At 38.4% G+C, this 14,229-nt stretch overlaps 1 protein-coding gene across 2 annotated transcripts in view; it reads right to left on the reverse strand.

Moving 5' to 3' along the window:
- Positions 1-14,229, reverse strand: part of SUGCT (succinyl-CoA:glutarate-CoA transferase) — a 749,888-nt gene that overhangs the window by 702,513 nt on the left and 33,146 nt on the right. For both annotated transcript variants that reach the window (XM_029926667.1, XM_029926657.1), the window contains exons 4-5: positions 5,867-5,952; positions 5,258-5,308 (exon numbers count right to left, since the gene is read on the reverse strand). In XM_029926667.1, coding sequence (XP_029782527.1) covers positions 5,258-5,308; positions 5,867-5,952 — 137 coding nt within the window. The remainder of the gene's footprint in view (positions 1-5,257; positions 5,309-5,866; positions 5,953-14,229) is intronic.

Genomic DNA, 14,229 nt, shown 5'->3' on the forward strand with positions numbered 1-14,229 from the left:
ATTCTGCATGGCACACTATATAGCACCTTATGCAAATGACATTTAATGAATTATTTAATTTTCTAAAACCCTGTGTGTGTTCTTCAAGAAGCTAAATGCAGAATTACCATTTGACCCAGCAATGCTACTCCTAGGTATACACTCAAAAGAACTAAAATCAGGGACCCGAACAGATACTTGTACGCCAATGTTCAAGGCAGCAGTATTATTTGCAATAGCCAAAAGGTGGCTATTAATCCAAGTGTCCATCAGCAGACAAATGTATCCATCCCTGAAGTAGGATATTATTCAGCCATGAAAAAAGAATGAAGTTCTGATACATGCAAGAACATAGACAAACTTTCAAAATATTATGCTAAGTGAAATTAATGGCACAAAAATACAAGTATTGTATACTTTCACTTATATAAAATACAATAGGCAAACTCATAGAGACACAAAGTAGATGAGAGATTATCAGGGGCTAGAGGGCATGGGAAGTGAAGTTACTGCTTAATGGATACAGTTTCCGTCTGGGATAATGCAACAGTTTAGAAATAGATAGTAGGAGGCCACCTAGGTGGCTCAATCAGTTCAGCATCCGACTCTTGGTATCTGCTCAGATCATAATCTCATGGTTTGTGAGTTCAAACCCCATGTTGGGCTCTGTGCTGCTGGTGCACAGCATGCTTGGGATTCTCTGTCTCCCTCACTCTCGCTGCCCCTCCCCTGCTTGCTCTTTATCTCTTTCTCTCAAAATAAATTAAACACTTTTTAAAAATAGCAGTGTTGATTCTACGATATTATGAATATATTAATGCCACTGAACTGTGTACTTAAAAATGGTTAAAATGGAAATGTTTATGTTCAATATATATTTACCACAATAAAAGAATTTTAAGTCTGTAAGGTATTTGTATTTTTAGACTTGTAAGGAATCCTAACTCACATCTCAATCTACATAAAGTATCCAGAGGGACCACAAACAAATTCACTATTTCAATAAGATAAGGAAATAAATATAATAAATAAGTTACATTAATAGAAAAGTATTAAAAAATATTTTAAGTAACCAAAAAAGTAGATTAAAAAACAATATACATGGTATTATCTCATGTTGGGGGGAGCAAATGAGTATACAAGGACATAAAAAGATTGGATATGATATACTAAAACATTAATTTCTTTGCATGAACTTAAATTATTTCTTGTGACATGAAAAAAATTAACTAAAAAGAGCTATTCTAAGACTACCATGTAGTCTGGCTCTACAACAGTATAAGAAAAATACAGAAAAATTGAGTTTAAGAGCTAAACATTTTACTAATAAGGATTCATAGTAGTTTATTATGATTACCCAAGAAATCAATATGTATGCATTTTGATATTTATTAAGAAATATCCCTAGAAAAGTTTATAGGGCAGAAATTATTCCTTTCTCCATTTTATAAATATTTATTGTAAAATATGTACTAGCCACTGACTAGATACTGATTCCAAGTTGGTTGGTCATTGACCATATTCTCTCTCCCTCTCTGTTTTAGGATATTCACCCAATTCAAGATTATGTCTGTTCCCTAGAGCTTTAGCTAATCATTCATAAATATTCGAAAAAAAATAGTGCAAAAATCGGAGCCATCAGAAATTGATCTCCACTTTAACCACAAGTATTTATGTGACAGTTACCTCAGAGGAGACCAAATGTTTATAGCATTTCCCTGACACAATGATCTACCAGGAAATAAAGGGAGAAAAGAATACTGGTTCCCAGTTTACTGGTACCATCACCTCTTCCTCATCTAAGTGCATACAAATCATCTAAAAAACCTATTTTAGAATCTGGCCCAGAATAAAAAGCAAGCACAATTTGTATGAGTTTGAGAACCTACTATCTTTCTTCTTTCTGAAAGGGGATAAAAAAAATTCTTCCTTCTATTCACAGAGTAAATAAGAACTAAAATTAATTTGAAATATAGAGTATCAAGGGGTGCCTTGGTGGCTCAGTCAATTGAGCATCCGTCCAACTTTGGCTCAGGTCATGAGTTCAAGCCCCATTTTGGGGGCTCTATGCTGACAACTGGAGCTTGCTTCAGGATATGTGACTCCCTCTCTCTCTGCCCCTCCCCCACTCATGCTCTATCTCTGTCTCTCAAAAAAATAAAAAACGTTAAAAACAATTTTTTTAATATGGAGTACCTGATTCAAATTACATCTGTTCATTAGATATAATTTAAGAACAGACTAGAGATCAGAAATAGTAGAGAAAGTGACAATAGTTTAGCTACATTTTATGAATAAATAATTTTTAAATGTTATGTCAAAGAATATGCTCACTAGCAATTAATTGTATTCTGAAAGATTTAAGTGCAAAGTTTCATGATATCCCACTTTAAAATAGTCAAACACACACATACACAGATAGGAATATATATGTAAATGAGCAAATATAGCAAAATATTAAAATTATTACATCTAGGATAGGGTTACTGAAAGTTCATTACACTATTCTTTCAACTCATCTGTACATTTGAATTTTTCATGATAAAATGTTGAAAGAAAATAAAAGCCATGACATTGCTCTATAGAGCATAATATGTGCACACAATATGGATATTGTGCCTGCCAACTAATTAACATAGAGAATTATTTGAAATATAAATGACGTGTTAGAAAATTATCAAATCATATTGCCATGAAAATACCAAGCTCTGCATAGATTTTCTAAGCAGAGTTTTGTTTTTTGCACAAGCTGTTTTTGGTTAGCCTCATACAAAGGAGTCATATTTTTTGGAGCTCTCAAGTGTCCAGCTGATTGGTTTGTAAGCTACTTTGGAACCATTTCTATAAACTAAGCTCATTATGTTAGCAATCATAGCCACCACAGTCTGTACACAGAGGTTGTTTTGCTACTCTTAAGCTAAAAGAGAAATCCATGCCGGAAAGATTAAAAAGACTGAGCAAATGATAATTTTTCCCCTAGGCAATAAGATACATAACATGAATGGTACAACCAGCAATGGACATGAATAATGTCCCCATACAATCTATTTAAATTTAATATGAGTTGAAGTGTACTTTATTATTATCAATCAGAATGAAGAGAAATCAAGCCCATGATGTTTACTTAAAGTTGTTACAGTATGGTAGAAGCCTGGCAAGATCCAAGGGGAATGAGAAGCAAGTCCCAGAGATTCACTTACTTTGGTCAGAATTATACGTGCAGGTCCAAAATACTCAAAGGTACATCTATGTCTTAGTAGCAAGAGTTATGAACTCCAGCAAATACTGTTCTAAGCTCTAACTGAGAAACTCTAATGAAATCACAAGTATGGGATCAATCAAATCTGAAACCGTGACTACTGAGGATAAAATATCAGAACGCTCTGAAATAGAAGCAAGGAAGGAGGAGCTCTGAACACGGAAGATGAACACAGAGAGACAGAACAGAATGAAGAATTGATGCAAGAATAACTTCCTAAAACAAAATTAATTAAAATCAACTAACCTCTGAAAAGAAGATAAACAGAATGGTCTGAGAACAAAGACAATGGGAATTGGGTCCAAAGTGAGGAAAGGCCACAGCAGGAAAAAATAGAGTAGGGCAACAACAATGGAGAAAATTTGGAAAAATCAAACTAAGGTTCAATTGAAAAAGAAAATAAAAACAAGTAAGTGTTAAGTTATACTGTAGAAAAGATATGCGGAAATAAGGCAGTAAGATCAGGACAATTACCATGCCTTGTGTTCAAAATATATTTAGTAAACAAAAACTCTAAATTTGTTGGATTGACCCATGAGAACCAAAGTGGATGGTCACTGATTTTAATCTTAATGATTAAAAGAAATTATCTTTCAACCAGTCAGATAGATAAGGAAAGTAGCAGCAGAGCGATGATGTCAAAGTTGATGCTTTGATATGAACCAAATTTGGGGATTAGTGTACTAACCAAGTACACTTACAACCACTAGGTTAGATTTTAAACTTTAACAAAGACCGCAAGCAAGTTTTATCTCACATGATGAATCCAATTTCATGTGCATTGCGAACAAGAATAATAGCTAATACTTAATGAGTACTAACTATGGCAGACACTCTTCTATATATTTACACATATCAACTCTATTCTAACAGAAGCAGGCACTATTATTATCCCCACTTTACTGGTAAGGAATGAAGGGCATAAAGATGTTAACTAAAGGGTGCCTGGGTGGCTCAGTCAATTAATCTTTCAACTCCTGATTTCAGTTCAGATCATGATCTCCCGGCTGTAAGATGGAGCCCTGCATCAGGCTCTGTGCTGAACATGAAGCCTACTTGAGATTCTCTCTCTCCTTCTCTCTCCGCTCCTCCCCTGCTCATTCTCTCTAAATAAACAAACATAAAAAAAAAAAAAAAGATGTTACATAACAACCAAAAATTAAACTTAAGTAACCTACGGCAGTCACATAGCTAATAAGCAGAGAAGGCAGGATTTGAATCATAGCACTGGAACACTAAGGTGTGCACCAAACCATCACACAATCTTACCTCTCAAGAAAAGAGGCTCAGATCAGGTCTGAATATATCAGCCATATGAATAAGGGTTAGAAAAAGTTTGAACTCTCCTGTGATGTGACGCGGGTTCAAATTCCAGCTCTTCCCTTTACTAGCTGTGTAATCTTTGCAGCCTCACTTGAGTCCCATGAGACTCATTTCCCTCCCATGAAAATGATGATTCTAACACCTCATTTACAAGTAAAATTTGAGGGTTTGAGGAGCTACTGTAAGGAAAGTGCCCATGTCTAAGATCTGATGCGGAGTAGGAATTCAGTCAATAATAGTTAGTATTAACTGAACACTTACACAGCGTAGAAAAACATTATACACAACATACAAGAAATTATAAATTTTTCTAACAATAAAAGCAAAGTTAAATTCCTAAATGGCATTCACAGCAAAATTAGGGATTGTCAATGAAATAAAGTTGATTTTTTTTTTTTCTTAACATTTATTTATTTTGGAGAGACAGAAAGAGACAGATCATGAGCAGGGGAGGGGCAGAGAGAGAGGGACACACAGAATCGGAAACAGGCTCCAGGCTCTGAGCTGACAGCACAGAGCCTGACACAGGGCTCAAACCCACAAAGTGTGAGATCATGACCTGAGCCAAAGTCAGACATTCAACTGACTGAGCCACCCAGGTGTCCCTGAAATAAAGTTTTAAAACACTTTTACTCTGATGTTGAAATCCCCAGTTACAACCCAGGTGGTAATATGCTTTCACAGAGCATACTGTACCTCTTTGATGATTTTCACCCCTCTTGGATGCTTGATATTAACAGCTATACTCTAAAAATTAAAATATATATTAAAATAATATCAAAATGGTAAAATATATATTAAAATAATATTATAAAGGTTTTTCATATTACTGACAGTTCAATAATCATAGTTTCTACATAGCATAGATTCTTCTCTTAAAGCAAATGTATTTTCCTCATGAAGAAACATTTAAATTATCTTTACTGATTTTATTTGCAATGTACATATGTTAGGATAATAGCTAGGATTACAGAAAAAATATTTCAAACAATAATACCAAGTGATAGGAAGTTAGCAATCTCCAAAAGAATGAAATGTAAAGAATCAAATGATTTCTCTCTCTAATAAAATTATTCACATTATAAACCATTATAAATGCTCATGAAATATTTTAAGTTAGTCGAGAAGGAATATTAGTTTTTAAAAACCTGTATTGTTTCTATTTGGTAACTGGTGAATGAATAAAATTCATCTTATTTGAAATATTATTTACATATACAAAAAAGATGAACAAGCCAAAGTAGTATCTCAAGTTTTGTTATTACAAGAAAATTACACAAAAAGCAAAGAAAGGAATATTCTTACTTTTTTATTTCGATTAACACTGAGAAAATAAGTACTTTCTGTCCCCACAAACGGTGGCCCCCAAGTTCGTGTATCATCACCAGCTCCTGAAAATAATAGTATGAGCTATTAATATTTAACTCTGAAACATTGTGAGACATTCAAACCAACCCATCATACACATTCACAGGTGCCTAAACAAAATCAGCTCAATTTGTTGGAGTTGGCAATTTAGAGGGGCCCTAAGAACTTACTGGAACTGTTCAAATTCTACCTGCTAATGTTAGTAATGAAATCCTTCCATATCATCTTTCGCTAGAACCCATCCCTAAAAGTCAAAATCCAAAAAGAACCATCCTAGACTTAATAAATGGCAAATCTGAAAAACACTCAATAAATGGAAAGTCTGAAAGAATCACTCTCAATTTTTGGCAAGCAAGTTGGTCCACTCTGTGTTTCTCAGCATTCAATGTAAAGAAATGCTGAGTCTGCAAAAGACTTTTGTTAAAAATTATTCAAACCAGAATAATGGTAAGTGAGGTTTTATAATAAAATGGCATTTTAAGAACAATGATAAATAAATAAATCTATAAATTTCTGTGAAAACACAGAAATAAATCCAAGCATATATAGTCAACTAATATTTAATGACTTAAAATCAACTAACCACTGAAGAGAAGATAAAAAGAATGGTCTGAGAATGAAGACAATGGGAAATGGGTCCAAAGTGAGGGTAGGCCATTGCAGAAAAACACAGCAGGGCAACAACAATGGAGAAAAACTTAGAGAAATCAAACTAAGTTTCAATTTGACAAGGAAGCCAAGAACACTCAAGGAAGATAAGGTAGTTTTTTCAACAAATGGGTGCTGGCATAATTGGATATTCACATGTAGAAGAATGAAACTGAACCCCTATCTTACACCACACATCATTCACAAAAATTAACTCTAAGAAGGGGAACCTGGGTAGCTCAGTTGGTTAAGTGTCCGACTTTGGCTCAGATCATGATCTGGTGGTTCATGAGTTTGAGTCCTGCATCAGGCTCTGTGCTGACAGCTTAGAGCCTAGAGTCTGCTTCAGTTTCAGTGTCTCCCTCTCTCTCTCTCTGCCCCCCATCCCCACACTCGTGTCCTCTCTCTCTCAAAACTAAATATTAAAACAATGTTTTAAATTAACTGAAAATGAGTTAACTGAGTTAAATGAGTTAAAGACTTAACTGTAAGACCTAAAACCATGAAACTCCTACAAGAAAACAAAGTTCCTTGACATGGGTCTTGGTTAATGATTTTTTTTGCATTTGACACCAAAGGCACAACAAAATCTAAAATAAACCAGTGAGACTGCATCACACTGAGAAGCTTCTGCACAGCAAAAGAAACCATTTCACTTTGTTGAAGTGAAAGACAACTTACAGAATGGGAAAAAATATTTGCAAACCATACCGGAACATCTAAAGAACTCACACAAGTCAATAGCAAAATAAATAAATAAATAAATAAATAAATAAATAGTATTTATTTATAATGAATAAATAACCAAGTTAAAAAATGGGTAAAATGGAGCACCTGGGTAGCTCAGTCAGTTAAATGTTGGACTTCAGCTCAGATCATGATCTCATGGTTCCTGGGTTCGAGCCCCATGTGGAGCTTGCTTGGGCTTCTCTCTCTCTGCCCCTTCCCAACTCAAGCACTCGCGCCCTCTCTCTCTCACAATGGAATATTATTAAGCCATAAAAAATGAGGAAATCCTACCATTTGTGACAAGATGGATGGACTCGAAAGCATCATGCTAAATGAGATAAGCAGATAAAGACAAATATTGTATGATCTCAATTATATGTGGGATTTTAGAAAATAAAAAATCAAACTCATAGAATAAGAGATCAGACCTGTGGTTACCAGAGGTGGAGGGTGGGGACAGGAGGGACTGGAGGAAGGTGGTCAAAACGTACAAATTGTCAGACATAGGTAAAGTCAGTATGAGGGATATAAGGTACAGCATCATAACTGTAGCTAACACCATTGCATGATGTACAGGAAACTTGTTTAGGGAGTAAATGCAAGGGGCACCTGGGTGGCTCAGTCAGTTGAGTATCCGACCTTGCTCAGGTCATGATCTCATGGTTCATGAGTTCAAGCCCCGTGTCGGACTCACTGCTGTCAGCCTGTCAGCACAGAACCTGCTTCAGATCCTCTGTCCCTCTCTCTTTGCCCCTCCCCTGCTTGCAGTCTCTCAAAAAATAAATACTAAAAAAAGAGAGAGAAAGAGAGAGTAAATCCTAATAGCTCTCACCACAAGAAGAAAATTTTTTCCTTTTTCTTTTCTTTTTATCCTGTCTACAAGAGAAGAGGGATGTATGCTGAACCTGTTGTGGTAATAATGTGGTAACAAAGTATATAAACCAAACCATCATGTTCTATGCCTTACACTTACACCGTGATGTGTGTTAATTATTTCTCAATACAATTGGGAAAAAAACTTTGTGTTATTTGGGCACCTGGGTGGATAAGTTGGTTAAGTGTCCGACTCTTGATCTCAGCTCAGGTTTTGATCTCAGGGTCCTAAGTTAAAGCCCTGCATTGGGCTCCACGCTGGGTGTGGAGATTACTTAAAAAGAAAAAAGTGTGTTAGGAAAACTCAGAAAAGGCAAAATTAGTTACTGAATAGCAGATTTATTTAATTTAAAATACTGTTCTATTCTATAAAAAAACTTTCAGTCATCTATGTCATGCTATAAAGTAAAAGTTTAAAATCATCAAAATATAGGGTGTTTTCTTCCGAACACCTACTTTAGGTTATATATTTGTGTTAGATTCAAAGACAACACTATAGAGTTACAGAAAAATAGTTTCCTTTGCACAAAAAGCCACTGACAATGTCAAAAGAGCTCAGAAAATGAATCAAGAATTAAATGGAACAGAATAGTATCACTTAAGAATTGTATATGGTCTAATTAAATATTGACATTAGAAACTAATCATTATATAAGTAATTACAGCTAAGGTATTTATCTCTAGCCCCGAACAAGAAAGAACTTGTGAATGAATTAAAGTTTAAATTCTACTATCATCTAAATGATATAATTAATCTATTAGCCCATTAGACTTTACCCACTGAAACTAATCAAGAAAAGCAAATACAACCTTTTGGAAAACAAAACCGAGGCCAAAGAATAGACTTGCTTTTTTTTTTTCTTATGTTTTTTATTTATTTTTGAGAGAGAGAGACAGCGCGAGCAGGGGAGGGTCAGAGAGAGAGGAAGATACAGAATCTGAAACAGGCCAGGCTCTGAGCTCACTGTCAGCACAGAGCCCAACGTCGGGCTCCAACCCATGAACTGCAAGATCATGACCTCAGCCAAAGCCGGGTGCTTAACTGACTGAGCCACCCAGGTGCCCCCAAAAATAGACTTGCTTATTAAAACAAACAAACAAACAAAACCTCACAAGAGAAAGAGAGGACACAGGCCAGAGGAGAAAAGAAGCATTAGTTCGAACTGGAGATGCACCAATAACAGCAAAAAGCAATCAGCAGTAAGCATCAAATGGAATGGCATACTCAAGACACCAGGAGAAAAATAAAACTACAAGATCCCAGAAAGGCAATCCTCCAGTAATAAGCCCATCAGAGGCTTCATGGAAAAGGTATGTATGAATCTGGACCTTCAGGATCAGACAGGACCTCTCAGAGTCAAGAGAAAATCCAGCTACTTTAATTTTGTTTGAGGCTTCCAATATATTATTTTTTTAAATAAATCAATGCCAGGGGTGCCTGGGTGGCTCAGTCGGTTAAGCATCCGGCTTCGGCTCAGGTCATGATCTCGTGGTTTGCGGGTTCGAGCCCCGCGTTGGGCTCTGTGCTGACAGGTTGCTCAGAGCCTGGAGGCTGCTTCGGATTCTGTGTCTCCCTCTCTCTCTGACCCTCCCCTGCTCGCGCTGTCTCTCTCTGTCTCTCAAAAGTAAGCAATTAAAAAAAAAATTTTAATTAAATAAAGCAATGCCAACATAAGGTAAAAATTAAATAATTTTAAATGTTTACATTCATTTCTCAGGTGGAGATATTGTCAGGAATCTAAATTGGAGGCCTACAGGGCTTTCCTGCCCCACCTGTCTCTGGGAAGTAGCCAGTGCTTTAGAGAAGATCAATGGCCTCTAAAGAATCATCACTGATGGCACATGACAGGAAATAAAGGCTAAAGGTCACAAACTGGGAAAACCAGCAGTTTGAGAGATGTCTTATTGGACCCACATATAATTTAAAGTTTTTAAATAGCTGGTATGATTTCAAAATCTGGAGATCTCATATAAAATTTCAGGGGCACCTGGGTGGCTCAGTCGGTTGAGCCTCCGGCTTCAGCTCAGGTCAGATCTCACGTTCGTGGGTTCAGAGCCCCACGTCAGGCTCTGTGCTGACAGCTCAGAGCCTGGAGCCTGCTTCTGGTTCTGTGTCTCCTTCTCTCTCTGCCCCTGCCCCTCTCATGCTCTGTCTCTCTATCAAAAATAAATAAAACATTAAAAAAAATTCTTTAAAAAAAAATTTCAGACTGCCTTTCTTAAATGATATTTCAACACATTCAAGTCACTCAGTAAGTATTCATCAGGGACCTACTATGTCACAGGCACTGCTCTCTTTTGAGCAGACACAGTAGTGAACAAAAGATCAACACCCCTGCCTTCATATCTCTGACCTACAGGGGATAATCCAGGAACCCCAGCCACATCATTTGTTGCCCTACCCTGTCCATGTCACTCAGCTAGGTTACAGACTAAGCTAATTCTACAGAAGGAAGGAGAAGAAAATGTATTTGCTCTTTGATTACAAAAATAAGAATAGTCCAAGATGCACATCACAAAACTATAACCAAATTCTATTTAATTAAAGGACTGGAGAATAGGACATGAGAAAAGACTAGTTCTCTACTGAACTTTGAAAACTCTGCCAGGCCACTTGGCCTCAGATCTGTGTTGAAAAATTATCTCAAAAACCCAAAACCATTAAATACACACTAGGAACATTAAAATGCATTGAGCAGAAGGGTTAAGGGAAAGAGAGCAGTCAGTCAGGCAAAAAGCATGAACACCTGCTAGGAGCAAAGCTTGCTACCAAGTGTAGGGCTGTGAGATGACTAGACAAGGAAGGTGCCCCCCCCACTGAAAAAATGAAGAAGTACAAAGGAGAAATAAGGCCCACATGAATAGGAGATAATGATCTCTAAAATTAATATAAATACAAATATTTAGACTAGTGATCAACAGAAATAGCAAGAGAGAGAAAATCGGATGCTCTATCTGGGATCAGAAATAGCTGAAATTACAAAGTGCTGTGGTGTTGAATGTGCATAACAGTGTGGAAATAAAAGTTTTATCAAACATGGAAAAGAAAAAAACAGATATTCAACTAAAAAGTAAACACACATCCGGCATATAGCTACAACAACCAAAAGTGGTGAACATCACTGTCTAGATAATTGAAGCAATATCCCTGGAAATCATAAAGCCTGATAAACACAGGGTCAGATAATACAGTAAAATAATATGTAATATTCTCCATGCTGACCAGAGAATCTTCTGCTAGTTGCTTTGGCCTTCTAAGAAATCTATGTATCAAAAGATGAATCTTCCACATCAAGTATTCTACTTTATAGCATGTAATCACTATTAATAAGGTGATATAATAATAAACTAGTCTCTTATGAGTCTTACAGATATACTCACACTATTCAAGGCTAGACCATTTTCATGGATTTGGCAATTCTGTTCCAGATCCATAAGGATATAATCTAAGAATAAATAATAAGGCTAAGTTTTGAAACCTTCCGAAACAATAGGATGATGTAGAGGATACGGAGAACATGGACTGGGCTCTTCAAAGGCTGGCAGGAGAGAAAGAGCATACAACATAACACTTTCAATAACAGCATGAGCTCAACTCCAAAACACTGAGAAGGCACCCAATAAAAGTGAGAAGTATGTACACCGAATAGGTTTATCAGGTGGACAAAGGGGAAAGAAAAAATGGGAAAGATGTCAGAAGAAAAACAAATACAAAGAACTGATCTCAGTTTTGGTGTTTCTCACTCAAAATCTTGAAAACCATATAATGTTTCTTTTACAAGAAAGAGAAAAGAATGACTTGGATTGAAGTATCTGGGTTCCTTTTGGAAGGACTTGGATTCCTTTCCCTCTCTCCCTCGTGTGTGTCCTACTTCTTCCCTTTTACCTTCCCTTCTCCTTGCATTCCCTTCATCCCACAGTGAGGGAGTGTGGCCGGGTCAACTCTAAATTCAGTCTCAACCGTGAGGTTTGTGTGGGGCTTGGGGGGGGGGCCAGGACCAGACCTGAGGGCCTGGATATTCCTTATTACCTGTGTGACTTTGGACAAACTGCTGTCTCTCTCTTTGTCTCTGTCTTTTCATTTATTTAATTATTTTTTTATATATTTTGAGAGAGAGAGAGAGAGAGAGAGAGAGCAATCGAGCACAGGCACCAGGGATGGACAGAGAGAGAGGGAGAGCAAGAGTCCAAGACTCCATGCTGTCAGCACAGAGCCTGACTCAGGGCTCAATCCTACGACTTGTGAGATCATGACAAGAGACAAAAACAAGAGTCAGACACTCAACCAACTGAGCTACTCAGGAGCCCCTGTGTTCATTTATAATCTAGGAATAATAACAGCAACCCATAAGGTTGCTGTAGAGATTAAATAAATTAATACAGGCAAAGTGCCTAGAACTGTGCATGGTACTCTGACAAGTGTTAGCATCTGTTCCTACAAGCTGCACCTCAATTTCTATCAGAGGCTTTCAGGTGTGTGTGAAGGCCCTGACTTAAGCTTTAGCCCTTGGCAGTTATAAAAAGTAAAAAGAGGGGTGCCTGAGTGGCTCAATCAGTTGAGGATCCGTCTTCAGTGCAGGACATGATCTCGCAGTTCCTGGGCTCCAGCCTAATTATAGGCTCTGTGCTGATGGCATGGAGCCTGCTCCGGATCCTCTGTCTCCCTCTCTCTGCCCCTCCCCTACTCGTGTGCACATGCACATGAGCACTCTCTCGCTCTCTCTTTCTTTCTCTTCCAAAAATAAAATTTTTAAAAAATTTTTAACAAAGTAAATAGAAATCATTAGTATAGGTTCAGAAGAAAGTAAAGAATGGAGGGGAAAATAATCATTTCATTCAATTCTCTCCTCATTCCACATACAGGTACATGGATATTTTTTAAAAACTAGTTAAAAATTGTATTAGGGTGCTTGGATGGCTCAGCTGGTTAAGTGTCCAGCTCCCGAGTCGGGTTCCATTCTGACAGCACAGAGCCTGCTTGGGATTATCTCTCACCCCCTCTCTCTCTCTGCCCCTCCCCTGCTCATCCTCTCTCAAAATAAATAAATACACTTAAGAAAAACCAGTAACTAGGGTGGAGCCAAGATGGCGAGGCGGAAGGGAGCTCTGTAAACTCCCTCCGCACCGTTTTTCGAACTGAGAAGGATATTACGTTCAACTGAGAGAGCGGAAGGAGAAAATATGAACTCCAGAAGGAATAGAACCTCAAAGATACCTGAGTGAGTGGGGGTGAACGGGGGAGATCGGAGGACGGGCCAGCCTGGGACGGGCAGGGGAGGTAAGATCCCCAGCCCAACGTGGCGCAAGTGTCCGGCGCCCGGGAAACAAAGGGAAGAGACAGAGTCGGAACGCGCTCATAGAACTGTCTCTGGAGAAGAGGTATAGAATGCTTGGCTGCACGTGGAGACAGAAACCCACTCCATAGATAACTGCTGGGCAGCGGGCGCAAGAGAAGGAATAGCCCCCAGCCCTAAGCCATCTCGGTGGGGAATCAGAGGCGCCTGTGGCTGTGAGAAGCGGCTGCTCTGGAGAGGCGCGCTCCCAGCGGGAAGCGGCCCGAGCAGCGACTGCGCCAGGCGCGAGCAATTCGAACTTGGTTTTGGGAATGGGACCACGGACCGCATTTCCACGGCACACCTCGCCCCCTGCACGGACTGCGCGAATTCCGGGTCCCCACAGGGAAGAAATAAGTCGAGCACTGACAGGACCCTCAACAAAGAGCCGGTGGCGGGTGGAGGCCTGGGCGTGCGCGCTTAGAATGTGGGAGCTCCCAGCTCATTTCCAGCACCGCACAGCGGCTTGAGCAAAGCTATCGGAAACTAAGAGAGACTCGGTTTTTTGCTTTTTGTTTTTTTCCTTTCCCCCATTGCAATCCCGATCCTGACTGGGGGTGGGGACTCCGCAATTGAGTCTGTGTAGGTGCGCACTTCACCTCCTGCTGCTCATTTCGCCTAAGGCAGGGGCGGAGCCTCTGAGAGCAGACTCCAAGACTTACCACGTCAAACCAAGCCTATCCACCAGGGGGAGCTGCTGCTTGCTTTTTTTTTTTT

The sequence above is a fragment of the Suricata suricatta genome, chromosome 2, assembly GCF_006229205.1.
Source record: "Suricata suricatta isolate VVHF042 chromosome 2, meerkat_22Aug2017_6uvM2_HiC, whole genome shotgun sequence".
NCBI lineage: Eukaryota > Metazoa > Chordata > Mammalia > Carnivora > Herpestidae > Suricata > Suricata suricatta.